The sequence below is a fragment of the Neocloeon triangulifer genome, unplaced genomic scaffold (assembly GCF_031216515.1).
Source record: "Neocloeon triangulifer isolate White Clay Creek 2 clone unplaced genomic scaffold, ASM3121651v1 ptg000022l, whole genome shotgun sequence".
Classification (NCBI taxonomy): domain Eukaryota; kingdom Metazoa; phylum Arthropoda; class Insecta; order Ephemeroptera; family Baetidae; genus Neocloeon; species Neocloeon triangulifer.
This window is the reverse complement of record NW_026775562.1, coordinates 407,399-429,460: the sequence shown is the minus strand read 5'-3', so window position 1 is coordinate 429,460 and position 22,062 is coordinate 407,399. Positions and strand designations below refer to the sequence as shown.

General features: G+C 34.8%; 1 protein-coding gene across 30 annotated transcripts in view; it reads left to right on the top strand.

Annotated features, from left to right (window-relative positions):
* The window catches only part of LOC132204715 (coiled-coil domain-containing protein AGAP005037), a 99,837-nt gene that overhangs the window by 51,859 nt on the left and 25,916 nt on the right, over positions 1–22,062 (top strand). For all 30 annotated transcript variants that reach the window (XR_009442548.1, XM_059633398.1, XM_059633395.1 and 27 more), the window contains exon 5: positions 15,572–15,619. Coding sequence is in view for 29 of the 30 variants with exons in the window: in XM_059633398.1 (XP_059489381.1) it covers positions 15,572–15,619 (48 nt within the window). In the remaining variant the exon portion in view is untranslated. The remainder of the gene's footprint in view (positions 1–15,571; positions 15,620–22,062) is intronic.

Genomic DNA, 22,062 nt, shown 5'->3' with positions numbered 1-22,062 from the left:
TAAAGGCACCACCAAGTAGCAAAGAGATTTTTGTAAGAACATATTGCATTGATTTCAAATTAATTAAAAATAGTTTTTTTTTAAGGTAATTTTAACAAATAGATTGGAATAATCAGTAAAATATAAAAATTGTTCAGAGAGATCTTATAAAAAAAAAAGAAAAAAAATCGGTAAACCTCATAAAAGTCATTTTTAGCTGTTTATATAGCGCTCTTCAATATCTTGAACCATAAAAACAGTTCTTATAGTCAAAAAATCTAAAATAAATCACCAGATCACAAACCATCTTCAGAATTTGCTTGTTTCCAGTGATAAGACTAAATAATTATACCAGTTCTTTAAAGTTTATATTTTTATTTTAATAAAATGATGTTTTTTGGAACAAAACCTAAAGAGGGAATTTGTACAGGAACAAATATTGCAATTTGAAATTGCTGTTGAAGTAACTTGGTTTGAACTATTTTTTTCAAACAAATATTTTTTCATCTCACCGCGCATAGTACTATGTTCATTGACTCTGACGCACTCACGTGTGCCCAGAATGAGCGTATTTGCAACGTCGGCGCCAGTTCGGCCGTTTTTAATTTCCTGCTTTGCTCGTTTCGGCGAGAATCTGCTGGACGCACCACGTGCAAACTCGGAGCAGCTGAGCGCGAAATCGGCACAAACCCTTTCAACTCGGTCCCTCCCTGGGTCAAAACAAACTGCTCCGCCCGAGCATGACTGAGCAGGTCCATCCAACATTGAAGCGCGACACGCATCAGGAAAAGGCCGTCAGTGCGTGTTGGCCCCGCCGAGGGAGCACAAGCGAGATGGTGACCAAGTGTTGCTGGACGGACAGCGGCAGCCCCGAGAACGCCGCCGACGCCTACCAGAAAGCGGCAACCGACGACGAGGAAGACACGTGTTGGGATAACTGGGTGCGACCCCCTCGCCGCACCGAGACGCTGCAGGTGCACGTGGCCCCCGAACAGGTGCTCACCACCGTCAGGCCTAACTACCAGCACGGCAAACTGCTCTGGAGACCCTCGCACTGGAACTCAAAACCCGGTAGCATAATTTTTATATAGTCTGAAAAATAGAAAAGTTTGTTATTTTGACCAAATATGCATCTTGGTAATGAAAAATTGTACAATAGTATTTCATTAGGGACAGGAAAACTTGACAATTTTTTAGACAAAAGGCAAAGTATAGAGAAGAAGAGGATTTAATTTCGTAAATGTAACGCTTTGGGAAGAATATGTGACAAAATACAGAGTTAATTGTATTTTCTAGTAGAAATCAGATCAGTTAATAGACAATTTTAGGCTCAAAAGTGAAAAAGTTGTCTACATTATAATGAAAAAATCTGGCGATTCGGGGCTGTTTTAATAGGTTTATTTTTCATTACATTTTTTTTTAACGGAAATTCGTGATTTTCGCTGGAATTGAAAATTTAAAAAAAGGTATTAGAAGATAATTTGAGTTAAAAAATTGGTTGTCATGATCTCAACATGGGTGAGCATCAAGTTATTGCTAATTTAAATTGTAAGATATGACTTGAAGTTTAACTTTTTATGTGTAATTTGATGCTGCTCTAGTACAATATTTTTGTTTGCACCAAATTAGCTTCAAAAATTATATTTTTTCCCATTCCATAAATTAAAAAGAAAATATAAATTAAATTAAAAAAGTTATGTTTAATAAAATTTAAATTATTTTATATAAGATTTATAAGATTAAACTCTGATTATATTTTTTAATTTTGGTCTTTAAATTTTATTTTATTGCAGATTATTAAAATTATTTTTTACTTTATTTCATTTAATACTGTCTTAATTTATTTAAATATACTTTGAAGGCAATCAATGAATACTTTTATTATTTCTTTAACTCATGTCATTTAATTAGGATACACGAATAAATAATACGAGTCCATAGTTTCACTCCCTATACTTGTTACCAAAAGTAACTTTTTTCTTCGAAACCTCCCGCATTGATTGAAATTGTTGATGACATATATGATTAAAATTTTTCTAGTCTTTCGCAGACAAACAAACTTGGTCGGATCCGCCCTCGAAATTATTTTCCACCGATTTGTTTTGAGCGATTTGCAGTCAATTCGCTGTTGCATGAATCAAATTTGTAAACATTGGGGCGCCTTGAGGATGATGATAAGGCATGCAAACGGGGGCGCGTTTTCTCCTTTCCGGTGCAGAACGTGCGGCTCGTTTTGCCGTAAAGAGATCCGGCGCAAGAAATTTCGGTGGCTTATTTTGTGCGCAGCCTCGCCCTTTATTATGCCGCGCACGGCGCCTCTTCTTGATACATGCGAGAACCCTTAAGGGTTGTTTTGCTCTGCACACGGACGAAAAAGTCAAAAGCCGTAGCGCAGCAAGGCGTGGGGTGTGTGTATGTTTACAAGGTGAAATCTCATCTTTTAGCCGCGAGAGGAAATGTTGAGGAGGATCAAGTCTGGCTAAAGCAAAAAGGCCCCGAGAAATTTGAATCTGGATGCTCGAGAGATGGAATCTCTCTTGTGGAAAATATGATACAAAATTTCATAATTTTCAAGATACTCTTTGGAAAAGAGGTAAAGATATTTTTTTGCCTGAAGGAAATTTAATTATAATAAAAAATAAAATTCAACAGCAATTTGATGTTGAAGTGATTAAGAACTTTCATTGTGCCGTATTGATATTATAATTTTCAATTTTTATTTACATATATTTTCTTGAATTAGTTGAATCTTTGGTTGATGTAAATCTAAATAGCTCTTAATAGCTCATTAAAAATTCTTCTTATTAAATTTAAATAAATACACATTTTTTTGGCAAATTTTATACATAGGGGCAACTTAAATCTTTGGTATAAATTCAATTAAAATCTATTTTTTAATTGCTAAAAATGGGTACTTATCATAATAATACAAATTTTCAAACATCAGTTATTTTTTTTTTAAATTTCTTCAAAATTAGAATTTATATTGCCATACTTTTTTAGTCAGGCATGTTTTTTTTTTTTATAGATGCGATGTTATACGATATGGCAAACACGTCAATATGAAAGAGGTTGCCTCTTGAGCCAACAATGCGCAATGATAAACTGAATCGTCCATTCAAAGAAGAAAGTAAGAAGAGCACTAAAATATAACGCAAAGAGCAAGACAAGAACGCAAATAAACCGCTGGAAAAGTTACTGAATGTATATTTCCGCTGCCATGACTCGATCCGCAACACAAATTTATGAGGTTTGTTTGTTTATAGCTGTGACCGTCGTGATTGCAAATATTGAACTTTTCCCACACAGCTTTTTTTTATTCCACAGAAACAGATTAAAAAGAGGCCGTATACATCATTTCACGTATTAATTTGTGATATAAAAAATATAAAAGACGGAATGATATTAAATTTTTGTTAGGCTTCCAAAAACACCTTTTACAATTCTCCTGGTTTTTCCTCACATTTGGATTAATTATTTCTTCCAAAAAGCACTACGCAGGTTTCATATTATCATCCCACTCAAAAAGGCTCAGATTTTCGAGGAAACCGCTGTGTCCCTCCTCGTTTTTTCCCCCCAACATATATTCTTTTTTGCCGTGAACTTCTTTGTCTGAAATTCCTTCTCTCGCAAAGCCATCAAGAGCTAATGGAAATTCTGGCCCTAAAAGTTAAGCAATTTGCTCTCGAAAACTGGTGTGTGTGCGGAGAGCGCCGCTCTTTTAACAAAAAGGCCTGTTAATTATTCACAAAAGTTTAGACCGAATGTTGCGCTCGCACGTTCAAAAACGAAGCGAGTGTGTGTGTGCAATATAAAAAAAAAGTAGTCTCTCATGCTGATGACTGCGCGAGCACAGTATAATATGCTATGGAAAAACTCCACATGCTGCACGGCCGTTTTTATCTCTTTATTTATTCATTCACGTGTTCCCGGCCGGTGAATGAATGCACGGGCGCAGAAAATAAAGAGCGGCTCGCATAATACGGATGGTGTCGGTTTTGTGAAACACTGCATTAGCATATAGGCACACAAAACATCCACTGAACGCAGAAGCCCAACTCGGGCTGGGGCTCTTAAAAAATGGGCAGTTCACCGGAAATTAAAAACAATTATCAATAGAAAAAAATTGGGTGATATTAATTTTAAATTTAATTTGCGTATATTATGAACTATTATTTTGAGATCTCAGATGAAATATACAAAAATTATGTTCAAGACAAAGAATTAATTTCACAATTGGTGTCATTTCAGCAGCAGAAATGTTGTTAATGTTAATCTTCGCAACCTGAACAGTTATTTTAAATAAATTAGTGTACTTGTTGAAGCAATTACTTGGGACACTAAAATTTATGAATAATGTAAAACATTAACGAAAAAATGTGTTTAAAAATGATTTATTTAATAAATAAGTTAATAAAAATGAAATTTATAATCAAATAATATTCTAAAAAATAAATTTGTGTGTTATTTTTTAATAAATATTTTTATTTTATTTTTAAAATCATATTGAAAGTTTAAAGCTGGATTTTCTTTGTATGTTTTTTATTTACACACTCTACATTTCAATTTGCACACGTTTTAAGAGCCCTTACATTCGTGACTTCCTAAAAAGTCTGGACAGTTTCTCGTGTCCCTTTTGGCAACAAAGTACACGTTGCCTAGTTCCCACAATGATTCGTTTTGCTGTTCACATTTACACGTGATATGTATGCATAAATTTACCGCCGTTGCGCTCGCACATGATGCAGAGAGAGCGAAACACACCCGCTATAATTACAGGGTGGACCTCGCGTGAACGCCCTCTCTTATTGCCCCACGCTCAAAACACCGCAGCGATCTCCGCCAATGTCAAATTATGATCGAAATGACAAATAATTGAAATGCAATTTGACGCTCGGATTGGCGCCATAATTAAAAATCAGATTCGGAATAAATGCGCTCATGAATGAAGTTTTTTTATTGCATCCTGTCCGAAATTTGAATAACAAACACCGAAATTTGGATTCACCTCTGCTTTTGTTAGAAAGGAAGTCTGCGGGGCTCGGACGAGATGTGATTTCGGGCCATTTTTATTTTTTTATTGTGTAATTGTTATTCAACAGACGTCGTCTCAGGTATGCATTAGGCGACATCAAGCAGACGAGACCAACCAGCAACTTTTCTTTGCGCCGTAATTATAGCCGCGCTCGCCAACTTCGTCCATTCTTTCCCGTGATGAAAGAGCAAAGGAAGAACATGAGCGAATGCATCTCCCATACAAAATAGTGGCGGAGGGGAGATTCCAGCAGCATAACAATGATTCACCCGGCTGCTGTTGGCCATTCTTTATATTGAGGTGAACGTTGTACTTACCGTCCGCTCGGGTAAAAACCACCTGCTGAAGGACAAGTTTCAAATAATTTGAATAAAGAACACAAAATATGTATGATAAATTTTTCCTAATCAATTATAAGTATTTTTAAAGAAAAAATATTCTTAAAGCTGCTGGTAATTCATGATAAACAAATTGTAGATTTTGAATTGAAAACTGAGAGTTAATTTAAATTATGTAGTTTGAAATTCTGATTTTCTGAATGAAATTGGTCAAAAATATACAATATCTGACGTGAAACCATCCTAGATTTAAGTCTGGAAGATTTCAGGAATCGATTTTTAACAGATTTATCTGATGGTAATTCGTGAGATGTAAAAACATCATTCAAAATTTGACTAATTCAAATGAGAAAATAATTCCCTATCTCTAACGAAGCCAAATATTAAATCCAACAAAATAAATTATACTTTGTATTCAAAATTAACAAATTTATATCAAAATCATTATAAATTAACTTTTTATTTCAATTAAGATCGGAGGGATTCAATATATTTTTTCAAATTAATATGATTTTACCTAGGTTTAATTTTCAATTTTCACCCTCGTCCTCGGTAGTGTGAATCGCGCGGCGCCCTCTCCCCGCCGTCGCACACCCCACAGCTTTTCTTGTTAGTCTCCTTTGCGACGATCGCATTTTTTGTGTCCCTCCTCTCTCGCATCTCTCTTCGGTCTCTTCCCACAGCGAGTCAGTCAGTGAGTGTCTGTCGCGCTGTGGTTTGGTTTCGAGCTCTCGTCTTGGTGCCGACTGGTGACCTGAAGACCTGTCTGAGTGAACTCTTGAGACGATAATTAAAATCGCGGCCGTGCGATGGAACTCCACGGCGTGGCCGGATGTAGTGAAGGGCAGCGTGTGTTTTTGTGCGTAGTGTGCGTCTCGGATTGAAATTCGGAGAGATTGATTTGAATGCGATTTCGAGTCATGCCGGGAAAAACTGTTGTTCGAAAGTTTGCAGCCTTTTTCGGCGGCGGAAGCTCCAAAGGTAAAATATGTATGTCGATTTTCAAATGCTTAATTAATTAAAAATAATACAATTATTTAAATTTGAGGAGTTAATTAAAAGGCATAAAAGAATTAAATTAATTATTAAAAAGTATTTTTAATTAACAAATTTATTTTGCGCCCTACCTTTTTTAGTTATCTTAACAAATAAAAAACTTGTTCTGGCTATCTGATAATTAAATCCAAATTTAAAAAAATAAAATTTAAGTTTTCTAAGAATTACAAAACTGGTGTAACAAATTTTCGTTATTTTTTATTCAAATTGATAAAACTAACATCAGCTTAAATTTTTTACATTTAACCATTCATTTTCAGAATTTTATATTGATTGATATTATATATTTTAACCCCTTCAATAATTTTTATCTACTCTTATATTCTGAAAAAATTTGACTCATTGGTAACGAAATTTCATTTCGGCAGGGAAGCCTGCAAAGTTGAGTTATTCCGGACCTGCCTTTCGTTCCCTCTCTCATTAGACCTTATTCATATACAACCCTCTCGTTCCTATGCATTGATATTCTGTTGTTTTTCGCGTCATCAAAGCTTCTCTGGTCGGTGCCTTACACGCAAACGCACGCATAATTGCATTAGCCCTGTGTCACTGGGCTGCAAGCAAGAAAACAAACAAGCGACTTTGTCCAAAGAGCAGCCGACGCGATTTATTTGCAGCCGAACACTCTCTGCATAGCTAACGTAATTATATCGTTTTGCCGGTGCTGCCAACTATTTTGCTAAAAAGTTGAAAGAGCGGCATGCACGCGACTTCAGCCGACTGAAAAATTCGCCCGGCTGAGTTAATTGCAAACGCAATTTGCAGTGAGTGTAAATCGCTCATGCGTGTCCACTTCTGCTCACAGCCTTTAACTGTTTATTTTGTAAAGTATTTTAAAAAAATGTGCTTTTCACATTTTTTTAATTCACAATCGAAAAAATTTAAAGTCTTAGTTTCTTTAGAAAACAGATAAAGATAAGCAATTAAAAGGAATCATTCACAAAAAAATAGGGTGCAATTTTGTGTGTGAATGAAATTGATAAAGAAATTAATTTAAATTAAAGTTTGCTCAAATTAAACCGTTCTTTATAATTGTAAGCTTTTCAGTAATCGCTTGAATCACTGATTAAAAAGAATTTGTCCTATTTTGCTTTTATAATATTTAAAATTATTTGAGGAAAATTGATTAATAAAATAATTTTCATTTTTAGATGGCAAAATCGTTCATTTTATGGAGCCAATTTTTTGCTTGAATTATTACTTGTTTTTATTGTTTTAACTAACAAATAAATAATTTTTTTATAATTTCAATATTTTTTTGAAATGAATAAGTTTTTAATTAGAAAATGAAATTAAACATCACATGGATATTAGTTTTTTAAATAAAATGCTTTCCTCTATCGTTTATCGATTCTCTCTTTAATTCTCATTCTGTTTGTTTTCTTTCTTGAAAGTGGGTGAAAATACACACAGTCTTCTCCTATTTCATTTATAAACCCTGGCGAGCAGCTCAATAAATCTCTTCTACCCTTATTAAAAAAAGAATCCGCTCTACAAAGCCCGCGTTTGCAATTTCCTTTTGCGAGCAGCGAAACGCATCATTCGGCAAAGTAAATAATGAACCGGCAACAAACCTCTCCGCACTTTCGTCACAAACTTCCAGCCAAGCTATTTAATATAAATAAATCTCCTCTTTCAAGCCGCGCAGCGTGTGGCGCCTGTGCGAGGACAGACACAAAGGGAATTTTAATTCCATCCAGCAGAAAAGCTTCAATCAAAACGGCGTTGTTTTGCTCACACTAGCAAGGCGGCAATCTGGTTAGCTCGCGTCAAATTGAAATTTATTTTGCTCAACACAACCCTCGTCAGCCAAGCACGGGGTTGGGAAAGCTCTCTGCATATTATATAAGTGGGCACATTTTAGAAAAAAAATCACATTTAATCTTGTTCAAATACTTGTTTTTAATTTAAACAAAACGCATGAATTAAAATTAAATTCACTGAAAAGAAACCATTGTTGAAAAATTTGCGACACTCTTCAAAATTTGGTCGCCGAAAATGACAAAATAATGTGTTTTCCTTTGAAATTGCAAGGGATGTGTTGGCTGATTTGATAGAGAACTTGAACGCTTTGAAATCCGACTCCCAACATCCAATTTCGATCGCAAACAAACCCTTGACTGGAGAGCGTTAGGCAAGTTTTCGCGCAGTTTATCTCCGTTCCGAATTTCCATCCTGAATTTTCAGCTTTGCGTCTTTTGTGTTTTGGTTTCTATGGTGTTTATTTTATAAATGAAATTGATAGTCTTGTGAAAAGGCTGATGGAAGATCAGATAATGTCTTGAGGAGAGAATCGATTTCAGTACAGAGACTTCAAACTGGTTCTTGCAGTAAAAGCTTTAGCTATCACATAATAAAGGATAAAATAGTTTTAACTAAACAAATTCCATTTTATTTAATTTTTCAAAATTTTAATTTTTTAGATATTTGAGAAATATCAATATAAATTATTTTTTAATTGGAAACTTTTGGAAAAGATTTTGGTTGGAAATAACTTTGAGCTGTTTTATTCTTCTAAAAAAATCTCATCTTTTGTCATATAATTTTTTTATACATAAATTTATTGCTTGTGCTAAATAAATTTACAGCCCGTACGTGACGCTATACATTTCGGGAAAGCTCAAAGGGTCGTTAGGGCAGAAGACGAGCGTCTTCCTGCGTGAAAACAATTGCTGGATGTGCTCTTCATGCCTTTGTGTAAGTGTTTACATTTGCTTGATGAGCAATAAAATAAGGGCGTGGCTGCTTCTATATCTCTCTCGCCTCCCAAAGCCCTGTTCAAACGAACACGTGCATTTTGAGAAGGCGACCGTCGAGCTTCCTCTTTCCCTTTTCTTTATATGTGCGTGCGTATTTTACATTTCGGCGAGACGCTGCTAGTTTATCGGTCTTGTTATTTAAAACGCCGCGGCGGACCCACCCACGCGCGCCCGAGTACAATTTCAATGCTAACGACTACCGACTTGACTGCACTTTCGAGGCTTGTATACGACCATCTATATATTCTAATAATAAATCTGGTTGGGATTAGGGTTGCAGATATTAATCCGATAAATTTTTAATTAAATCAAAATTTAAAATAATTTTTGTTAATTTATATATAATTTCATTTTTGGCTTCTTTTTTATTCAAAACTTAAATTTATATTAATTTTGTTCACAATTATTAAATTATCATTATCAGTGAATATCCCTCAAAGATATCTGGCTAATTTTGAGACAATGCATGAGCTCTAATTAGATTAAAATTTGACATCTAAATTTTAGAATCAAAATAAATAATTTATTTGTTGTTTTGAGATATTTTAGCCTCCAAATGACAGCATTTGAGGAAAATCAAAAGAAATCATCTGTAAATCTATGAATTCTTTAATTAAATAACTCAGTCGTTAAAATGAAAAAAAAAAATCAGTAATATTTTCAATATCCATCTTTTTCTCTTTCCTTGAACATTTTTGCTGGCTTTTCATGCTTCCTAATTAAAAGCATATCAATTACAACAGGTTAAAAAGCAGAATTGCATGTGAATAGAGGGCGCTGCCCTTGTGTATTTTCAATTAAGTTTGTTTCCATTGTGTTACCTTTGAGCTGAGCCAATTAGCAGGTTTATTATAACTTTTTAATTAGGATTGAAAGCTCGTGTATCAATTATATACTCGTAGTCCACAACCCGACCGCTGCTAAAAAGAGCTATTGTTTGTTTACTGGCTTAATGGTTGGACGGTGCTGGCGTAAATGATGGGAGGGTTATTTTTAAAATAACTGATTGCAGACATCATTATTATGAAGATTTATAAATACAAGCTTTGTTTGAAGCTCCTCATAATTCATTCAAAATTGGGGCACAAAAAAATGGTGCAACAATCAAATTAGAATAAATTCATTTAATTCATTTTAATTTCTTTCAACTGTAGTAAGGGCTAAAAAAATTAAAATAATTTGTTGTTTAATTTGTTTTGCTATTTAACTTGCTGATTTTTTTTAAATTGTTTCAAAAGATTTAGTTTGATGCTAGATAAGATCTTGTTTTAAAATTTAGTAACAAAAAAATTGGTTCCAAATTTTTCTCACACATCCTGACTGATCTGAAAAAATTTAATATAAGCTCGATCGTGACAGACCAAAGGCTGCTGCAAAAAGCGGCGATCAGAGTGTCAATTTATCAGACTGACAATGGCCACGTGCGGCGTCACCGCAATATATCCGACGCATCATCAGGGGTCATAAATTTCACGTGCGGTGTGTGTGCATAAAATGTTTAGTTTGACGAGGAGAGCGCGCGAGGCGCTGCATTTACTTGGTGGCCCGGCTCGGCAGTTCGAGCCACCTTGGGGTGGTGCTCGGCGCATGTGTTTCCATGCAACCCCCCGCCACCGAGAAACACCCTTTCGCTCCAAACACGAGCCCTAAGCCTCAGTTAGAGAGCCCAGCTCCAAAATGCCGCCGCTCCATTAGCACCGCGCCGGCACTGCCGCTTTTTCCATCATGTGCAGCCATTGTTGCCCAAAGTCCGATTGTTGCTCCAAAAAGATCGCCGAAGAGGCCGACAACGAGGACCGGTCCCTTTCAGGTACAACCAGCTGTAAAAACGTAAATAGAAATTTTGCACAGGAACAATTTTTTGTTGTAGACAAATAAGCCGAGAAAAGATTAAAATTGTGCTAACAATTTTTAAGTGTTTGAAAATTAAGTCCACTTTCTTCTAATTTCTATTTTGAGATTTTTGCTATAGAGAGCAGGTTATTTTTTTTTTTTTTAAACAAAAAAAGCAATGAGGAAACGCAAAATTAAAACTTAAAAAACTTGTTTAGAAAATATTCTGATATCAAATTGAAAAACAAAAACTATTTCCCTCCCCTTTTATAATTTTTTTTGTCATTTTAGTAGTTTCTTTAAAAAAAAAAAAAGTGAAGATACTTGGTATTTAATCATGGCCCGGTGTTTCCTCCGTATTATTTTCAATGGTTTTCTGCAATTTTACATCGGGGTTGAATTATGTAAAGCCGAAAGGCTGAAATAGAATTGGCAAATCCCGCTCAAAGAATCAGACTCGAGGGCTCTGATTCAGTAAGAGGATTTCCAAGTTTATATAGATTGACGAAATCCTGTTATCAAAGAAGAGCTACGGTGAAAAATAAAACACATATTATTAATTTTCGATTTCCTTAAACTCAAAAAGGACACGCGCCTGGTTAAAATTAATGCTAGCAAACGATTGATATTTTCCAATGAATGCAAAAAGTTTCACCAAAAATTAGTCTTTTTAAATAAATATAATAAAAAATTGCAAAAAAGAACCAAATTTTTTGGCTCATAGTGGTTTTTGATCAATTCTGGAGAACGATTATTTCAAATTATGTGATCCAACATTAATTTGATGATATCTCAGAATATTCTGCATCAATAAAAAATGCTTTCTCGAAATGATAAAAAGAAATAGCTGGAGGGAAAAAATAGATATGAAGTTATAAACTAAAAGAATAATTATAGTTAAGGTGAAAATAATAAGCAGCAAGTTGCGCATAAATAAATAAAGTTTCAGTGGAGAAATTAATTTTTATTTTGATATTTTAAAGATCTATTGTTTCCTTCAATTTCCATGCTAATTTTCGGTGAACATTTTGCTTATCCGTCAATTTGAAGCTTGCTCACATCTATCAATCAATAAGCCGAGCTGGAAATTAAATGCGCATCCACATATTTGAGACGCAATACATAATGCTATAAATAATAATGTCGCCGAGCTCGCGACGCGCAATCAATCAATCTGGCAAACAGGAAATCTGATACCGCGCGCTCACGTATACATCATATCTTTCCTTTTCATTCTCCTGGCGAGCGATTTTCGTTCGCTTCGCGCGACTGCAGGTTAGGCAACCGGCGCGCACACTTGGGTACAATTACGCCGGCCGACGCTTTTTAATTGGGGGAGCTGCAAGAAGGAAGCCTTACAATTGAAATGAAACATTATTCTTTGGGATGAGCGGCATATAATGTGGGAGCCTCGTCAGCGAGGAGTAACGAGAAAGCAGGGTTTAGCTAGGGGTGCGTGTGTGTACATAGGTATAGATATGAGCCTGTGTTTAACTCGATGGCTTTTACAACGTGTCGAAAAGTGAATCTAACACCCATGTGGGGAAACGTTGACCGCTTTCCTCCCTAATGCATTGAAAGTTGAAACGCAAAAGTTATTGTGTTTCTTCAAATCTCAAAATCATAGAGAAAAATCCATTAAAAATATTGCATTTTTTTAAGTAGAAAGATTTGGGCAAAATGAATTAAGAATAAATATTTTATGCATCATGTGCGAAGCAGACATTTCTATATCTAGAAATCAGTAGCATAAATGCTTCTGAGGCCAATTGATGTCTCTTGTTACAAATTGTTATACAAATTTTAAATTAAAAGACAAACAATTTTTTGGTAGGAGAATATCAAATTGTTTGGTATAAGCCACCTTTAGCAATTTTTATGCTTAATTATTTTTAATAAAAAAATATTTAAATTAAATTTATTACAAAAATAGTTATCAATAGAGCAGAATAAAATTATTTTTAAAGTAAATTAATAAATTTATTTATTTGCTGTTTCAATTTAAGTGCATTTTTTAATTTAAATCAATTTTAATGTTCAAATAATATTCCTCCTTGGTGATTTGAATTTAAAGTTCTCTTTTTCTCGAAGAGTTTGTGGGTTATTTACTTTGTTAAGAAAAAACAATATCCTGCGCTAAATGTTTCGGCTGCGAGCTGCAGCTATAATTCATGAGCTGTGTAATCATTTTGACAAGAATTAGTACAAACATCAATTTTTTTTTTAATATTTTTTTTTAAAGTAACACTTTTTCGTGGAAAATTATTTAAGAGTGCAATTTTACACAAAACAAAACGCGAAAATGTTTATTAAAAATTGATTTTTCAACTCATTCTTTTCAAAATGATTTCACAGCTCATGAATTATGGCCGCAGCTGAAACACGTAGAGCAGCATATATTGTTTTACTTAAACAATAAACAACTCAAAAAACCCATCGAGGAAAATCTGACTTTAAATTCAAATCATCATTCAAACCCTCGATCGTAAAATTCTACTACAAAAAATATTTTCTTCCGTTCTATAATAAAATTCTTGAATACTTTTTTATTTTAATGAGAAACAATGATAATCAGCGTAATTCATATTAAAAATCATTCAAATTCAATATTCAATATGCTTTGATATTAAAAGGAAGTTTTTAAACACAACAAGGAAAATGGAATTTTCAAAAAACATGCACATAATTTTCTGCAATGTATTGTAAATTTTTTTCATTTATTTGTATATTTTGCTGTTTTTTAATGATAAAGTTTTCTTTCCTTTTTTCATTATTCTTGAAAAGTAAAAGTTATGAAAATCGAAACTAAAGCAGCATTGTAGTCCATTTTTTTATAGCAAAAGCCAGAGGAAATAATGGGGTGTGCGGTGAGCTCTTGGCAGCGACCATACCTCGAAATTCATAATGAGCAGGCTTTAGCGCGGAAATTAGAATAAGCGCGCGCGTTGCTCATTTTCGCGGCGCTGTTTGTCATAATAAAGCAGAACGTAATGGGGAGAGCGAGATGGATTGTCCATCGGGTTGAACCCGGCCGACCCAAGCGGGTCGAAATAGGTCAGTGCCCCGGGTGCAGGCGAGCTGCATTTCAATTTCGCTGCTTTTGCAATAGACACTCGCGGAGAGAGAGACAGAGAAATTTCCACCCTTCAAACACTGCTTTTTCATTCCTTTGCTGCTGCACTGCGCTCTGCACTGAGAAGCGGCAAAAACTTTCTGCAACTGCAGCACAAAACAAACTTTGTGAGATGTGCAGTCGAGAGCAGAGTGAGGCGCTGAGATTTTCAATGAGATGAGAAATATATACTGGTCCGGCATTTCGCAAGAGATGTTTGCACTTTTTAAACTTTGAGTGAAGATTCAAAGATACGTGTAACGATATTGAAATTTTATTTATTCTTAATTCTCCAAAAATACTGTTTTTCTTAACCAATGAAATTGTTTTTTCTCAATCTTGAAATTTTTTATGAATATAACTAATTATTAACTAAAAACTTAAAAAATTATACTAATAAATCTACAAGTAAAAAAGAATAAATATTTTTAGCAATTAAGGCTTCTTATAACCATAGTCAAAGTGAGTCAAAATCTTTACAAAAATATCATTTATTCGCATTCATTGAAAAACAGTTGGAAATTGTAGCTAACCATTTTTGTAAAGACTTTGGATTTAAAACATTTAAGATTATTTAAAACTTTCATTGCAAAAATATTTAATAAAAAATACCAAATAATTTTAACCAACTTAATTAATTTAAATTGAAACTTGGCTTAAGAATTTTATTTTTAAACATTTTCTATACATTTTTTAAAACACACAGATTGAGCATTGAACTAAGTAGTTAATTATGACAATTTATTTATTTTAAAATATATTTTTTTTGCTGCTTATCTTATTCATCAAAATGCAAATTGAAAATCATCAGCAGTCACGGGGCCACGAAGTTAGGAGCCTGATGGAATTAAGGGCTCAACAGTTTTGAAACTTTTAATTAATTTCCAAGAGCAAAACGAGCCGAGCTCGCCCACTCTGATCATTACTTATTAAACAATAATCATGCGCACGCTGAGCTCTCTTCTCTCTCTCACCGCAGCAGCATCAACATCAGCACAACTTTCATTCACTGCTCTGTTCAAAGTCTGGGTGGGCTGCTGGGAAAATGGAAAGCAGGGGGACGCAGGCGAAGAGACACGGGCGCGTCATCTTGGTCTGCAAAAAGACAGAATTAAAATTTCATGAAGCAGCATGACGGCAATAAAGGCGACAGCATTTATGGCGCAGCACGGCGCAACCGGCGCCTATTCATTTTCCGCCTGCTCGTTATGCAACCGGCAGCCGTGCCCACTCTGAATTAGTAATCGCGGCATTCGATCATCCCCTTGCGGACGTTTTTCCACCAAAATTATTACATGCAAAAATTTAGAAATGAAAACTGTTGCTCGCATAAAAGGATTAGAAACTTTTCAGAGAAACAATTTTTTTAATAAGAACAAAGTTTTTTCTTGAATGTTAAATTCGAAACTTGAATGTAATTCATTTTCCGATTTGTTAATTTTTTGTTTGTTTGTTGCAGATGATGAATGGAGCGACGGAAAGCCGCGACTGCCCGGTGACCCCAACGGTGAGTCACACACGTGTTTCCATTACGTGCAAAAAAGGGCCCGGGGTTTTGACTCGTTGCCAACCCTTTTCCTATAAACGATAGGAGAGTAAATCTATCACAGTTTTTATCGATTCTCGAAACGGTTGTGACGCAGACAAAGCGATTTGAATTTTCTCTACCCGAAAATAATTTTCATCGACTGTTCAGAATGGAGTTCGGCAATTGAAAAGTGTTTAAATTTTAAAGGAATCCTTTGATTAAGTAAGACAAAAACCAATAATACTAAAATTGAATAAAATTCCAAATTAAAAAAAATGAAATAAAATGAAAATAATATATAAAATTTTCTTAAAAATTAATTATTTAAATATAAAAATGTTTATTTGTAGTTAAAAATTATATTGTTAATTTAGGTTTAACTACTATTTTTTTGTAATTTTCAAACTCCACTGGGGGATTCCTCCTTATGTCGTTGCAATCTTATAGAGCCATCCAAAATCTGAAATGCGACCCTCTCACTCGATTTTCCGATTTGTGCCACTCGCTGCCCTCGCTTCTGCCAGCTCCTCCCGAAATTCGCATGGGAGCCAAGTACGAGCAAGTTCTTTGAGATAAATACCGACGGGGTCACGGGGGGAACTCCACTTCTACTTTTCTTTCCCCGAGGCACAGCAGATTCTTTTCCGGGCAATATTTCACAAGGGCGCATCCGAAGAAGTCTCCGAACATTTTGCGTCGGCGGAGCGCCCGAAAATCTGACTTTTGGTAACTCGACGCTGCACCTGGGGCGAATTTTTGCGGAGAACGGTTTCGATGTCCTAAAGACCCTCTTTCACGGCGGGCTGCTCTTGCACCAGCCAAGAATTTCCCAACTGCAAATAACAAGAGGGAAAGCAAAACTCTCGAGATAAGAGACTATATACGACTGGCTACACAGTTTGCGACTTTCCTTATAGTCCTCGAAACTATACAAGTTCAAGTAGTTTCTCTTGAGTTGCTAGCTTGACATTTGTCGCAAAAGACGTTTTAGGACTTTTAGTAAAATAAAAAAGATGAGATATGTTGATTTCATTGCAAATCAAGAAAACAATTTAATTTGTGAGGAAAACTATAGAATTTTCCTTCCTTTTTTTTAAATCAATGTTTTAAATTTTATAGAATATAATTTAAATTTAAAATCTCGTCGAGTATTTGTATAAAAATGGCACTCAAAAAACGTATTACACTTTTTTGCTTAATAAAGAACTATTTTTACCTTAAATTTGAGCCTTCAAAGTCACTTTTTTCCAGTTTGATTGTTAAATTATAAATATGTTGCTTTTTTATATCGTTAATTTTTTAAGTTAAAAAAATATAACCTTCCTGAACATTTTATTGGAAAAAATACAAGTATCATAATCTAGAAAATTTATATGCTGAAATTTATATCAACTTTTTTTCATCTTCCTTATATATTTGTATTTTTCGCCAACTTAATTAGCTTCCTCTGGCTTGTTCATCCAAGGCAAACAAGGAAGAAAATCGCTTGGCATCAATTACTTACTAGCCATTGCGTGCCCAACTCGCGTCCGTTTTCTCCCCGGACTCGTCTTTTCTCATCCTTTCTCTTTCTTACTTGGTCTTCTTCAGTGCGGTAGCCCTCAATTACTTGGTTCTTTTCTCCCTCCCAGCCCGAAAGGAGAACTTTTGCGTAGGCAGAGGAGTTTTCGCTCTCATTCTTTTTTCATCTCAGTGCAAATCGTACCAGCTCGTCTATCTAACGGAAGCGAAATGAGCCAAATTTGTAATTGTCACCTGAGAGAGCGGATCGATTCGATACGTCCAATCGGCGAACCCATCAATTTGCATTAGCACTCCGCAGTCAGTTTGAATCCGTAGCTATGAGGCAATTACCTCTGCTTTGATTGCGCGCTTGTCAATTAGGCGACTCCATGTTTTGCGAAATTGATATTTTTTTTTCAATTTGTCAGCAATCGGGGTTTGAGTTTGGTCGGGCAATGCTTGTTTTAATTAAATTGCGACTCGTCTCAAAACAAATAAAACAAAAATATATTTATTTCCTAATAAACGATAGTCAAATCACGTTACAAGCTAAAAAACAAAAAATTTTGAAATAGATAAATTAAATAAAAATGAAAGTTATGCTGAATTAAAAAATATTATTTAAAATATGTTAAAAAGTACATATGGCTTTATAAATGGGGAGTTGCATATTTCAAAAGCAATGATAAAAAGATTCCACAAGTTTGGAGAAAATTTTAGAATTTTAGATTAAAAAGCTGTCCTCTTATATTTATTATAAAATTTAAATTTTTTAATAATTAATTATTATTAATTTATTAGGAGAGCAAAGGTTTGGCTGCAAATCTATATCAGAAGGAAAATTTTGGTGAAAAAAGGGGAATGTAATGCGTCTGCTTTTTTCTTTGATTAATTAGCATTTTCAGTCTCCAATTGTAATATTTTAAAAGAAGCCCCAGGTAATGTTGTTAATAAGAGAATAAGCATAAAAAAACTACGTTAAAAAAGTTTATAAATATATTCAGAATGATTTTATTTTATATCTTACTTGGGTGGCCACAGCAAGTTTCAACGCAAAGATGTTGTCAAAATGACCAACTAGATTAATAAATATGCATTTGAGGAAAAAAATTAACCTTATATAGCGTTGTTTTGGGAGCTAAGGTTCAATAATATTGTGTGTTTGAAAACCAATGAAAGAATTTCAAAAAGTTTTAATTTAAAACATAAATTAACCTCACAATTATTCAATCTTCACAAAATTCGCAAAGATCCGTTGTCAGAATTTAGTTTAAAAGAGATTGAAAAAACAAAAATTAAACAAAGCGGTGTAAAATCGTCAAATTCATACAAATTTTTTTTAAATTTTTTATTTCAAAAAAGTTACTAAGGCACACCATAGTAAATTAAATCTCATTGAAATTGGCGAGAGTGCGTTGAGCAGAGCTGACGAAGCACGTGCTTTGGCTGCGCGAATTCGGGGCCAAGCCGTGATGGCCTCTGGCGTCGGGGCGGCGAAGCTGCAGCTGCCACCCTAGCCGGCGCCCTCTTTTATCGACCACACGCCACCCCAGTCGTTGGCTCGGCAGACACTCAGATTGACTGACGAGCAGGCCAACGAACGCACGCACCGGCTCTCTCGTGTGTAAAACTCCTACTCCGCACACTTACTACAGCCGCAAAAAGCGGCGTCGCTCGCGAGCTCAGCACTCGCGAATTCAGCCAACAGGGTCAAACCCGCGGTCAGCGTGAAGGAATGGATCTCGTGCGCCTCAGGTAGGCAACCAGCCAGACACACATACACACACTCACACGCCCTCCGCCGCCGGTGATTTATCGTCGGCTCTGCGCTTCCGCCGGTGTGATTTTCTGATTAATTAGTCCTCGCCTCTTTCACCCTTTCTTGTTCTGCAGCCCCACGGCTGAAATTATTTCATTTAACCCTTTCAGCGAATATTCCTCAAAGGGAATCAATTTCCGAGGTTCATTGAATGAAATTTCGCGGAAAATTTTAATAATCAGTCCAGTTGTAAGAAAATTAAATTAGAGGAAGATTTATTATTTTAATTCAAGTTGTATACAAAAGTTATTCCAACAAAAATACGTTATTAGGAAAATTAATAACTCTAACTTTCGCAAATCAAACCCTTACAATATTTTTTTTCAAGTTCCAGGAAAAATTTAAAAAGAAAAATTAATCTTATACATGGCTATAGCATAGATAAAAGACGATTTCACGATATTCAAACTGAACAACCTTGTTATTCAGCAGATAAGCTATTTCTAAGAAAATTGAAAGCCACTCTTAAATATAATTTTTTTAATCATTTCCATGTTAATTTTCTTAATAATTATCATAATTTTTGTATTCAGTAGCTGATTAAATTCAGAACACTTTAATTTGAAATAAAATAATTAAATATATGAAGAGCAATTAAAATGCAGCAACTATAACTAAAGCTTGCCTGAATTATTCGCAGTAATAAAATAAAAAATTTGATTTTTGCCGCTTGGCTCTTTTTTAGGACTCCTTATTTAAATGGTCAAAATAAGTCTTTACAACAATGTATGACTTATTTAAAATTTTCATCCAATAATTCAAAAAAAGCAAAGACTTGATTTTACTATGTAAAATGAGTCATTATAAGTTAAAATAGTGAAATTTTTAATTGTTGCACTTCAACGGTTTTCCAACTTCCAACAATATGAAAATAAACCCAATCATTTGATATAAAAAAGTGGTATTAAACCTTGATTTTTGGCCGCATAGAATTTTTATTATTTTTCAAGTTTTTACCTTTTAATTTACTTGTTTAAAAGGTGGAACAAAAGTGAAAAATAATTTATTTTTTTTAAATTTTAACAAATCGAAACGAATTTTTTATGATTTATAGTACCATTTCTCTTATGAAGGAAGTTCTTAAGCGCCCAATTTGGTCGCGCCTCCCTTTTTGCCATAGCGAATTCAGCCCCTTTTATGCGAATTGAGAGCTTTTTGAGTTCCTCTTTCGTTTTTCTGCCGCGGCCCCAAAGTGCAGAAGATAAGAATCGGCGCGTGTTCTGCTCGCACAACCCACAGTGGGCCATAAATTTGGCCGCCGCTGCTCGAATAAGCTCCATAAAAACAGAAATAAAACCGACAGCAGCAACAAAACAAGGCAGGGCCGCACGCCAATAATGGTAATTTGCACTTCCGAGGGTGCGAAAAAAAATATTATGCATTCGGGCGGAAGGAATATTAACACATTTTGGCCCCAAAGTTGAAAATTTCCATCTTCTTTGACGATTTATTATAAAATTGTCGCCTGCTCAGTGTAAAAAGTGAGTCTTGAAGTACAATGGGTACGTTTTATTCTGGCACCTGGTGCGCGAAAAATCTAAATCTGGTCGCATGTGACACTGCATGCCTAATTATATAACGAGCAGACACGCCTCTTATCGCGTTCGTCGCGCTGACGACTTTCTCTCTCTTGCTTGTTATGTTGTTGTTTTTGCGAGTCGCCCGCCCTCGGCAAAATGGGAAACGTCCGTGATGTGCAGCTCTCGCTGGGCAAATATTTGCCCAGCAAATAATAATGGCCCGCTTTCGTCGGCCCGCGCATTATCATTTCGGCGAATCCGACGACCTCTGTTTTTTTTAGCTGTCGAGAGATATCAGACAAAAAATGATTCATCAATTTGAATTCAATCCAATTCGACACGCAGATTAAACTTTGTGACAGAATTATTCGAGTTCGGATTGATTTTGTCAGTTGAGTGCTTTTGAAATTTTAACTTCACTGACATGGTAAACAAAAACAGTGAATTTAATGGAGGAAAAAAGGGGATTTGCATAAAGAGGCGATTGCTTTACTGGATCAAAACGTTTTTCAACGTTTTTTTAGTTTCCGTTGAATATTTTAGCAAAGCAAATATTTGCAGACTGAAGATCTAGTAGAAAAAACGTATAATTAGAAAAAACATTGTAATAGGTAGATTATTTGCAACATTCTAAATATTCTGGATAATTTTACTGGAATGCATCGAACAAAATTATTTTATTAAAAAACATTTATTGCAACAACTTACAATTATAATAATAATTTTAATTTATTTAATTATATTATAATTATGCTATTAAAATTTAATTTGAGTTATTTTGAAACGTTTCTTTGAAGTTAGAATAAAAATACAACTAATTTATAATAATGATGTTCTAATCATACTAACGATCATTTAAAAAAGAGAATATAATGAAGGAGAAAATCCATAAAATTTTTGTTTAATGAAGGAGAATAATATTTATTTTCTTTGCTTTACCATTATTTAAAATTAAATATTCACAAAGTCACAATTTTCCATCATTCTCAAAAATCCTAAACTTCGATAAAAAAATAAAATATTAACATCCGTGGAACAACAGGCTTCCCATTCAATTTCAAAGACTTCCTCTCTCAGAAAGCAGCGAAAAGAGCAGTCGCGGTTCGGAGACACGCAAGCTCACCTCAAGCAGCAGAGTCGACAGATAAAATCGAGCTGCGGGTGGTTGCGATAAATAAAATTATTCGGGAGGGGCGCCTGCCACGTATGCCTCCAAGTCGGCCGGGAGACACACCGGTGCCGGGCAGGTTGCATAACCTGCAGTGAATAATACAAGAGGGTGGCCGCCTGACCAGTCAGCGGAGCGAGGGAGGCCCCCGAAGGAATCGCTCCACTTCTTATTTACCCTCGCCGCTCGATAACTTGTTGTACCTCCTAAGTGATTAAAACAGGTCTGAACAGCCTCAAGTTGGCAATCCTGAATTAAAATGATTTTTTAGAAGAGTCCAAATAGAAATTTTCATAAAAAAAGAATAAAAATATAAATTGAATTATTTAAGCATTTTTGATTGATTGTTTTACATTGACTAGATTTTTTTAATTTTTTTTTAACACAATTGATGCCTCATCAGAAACTTCAG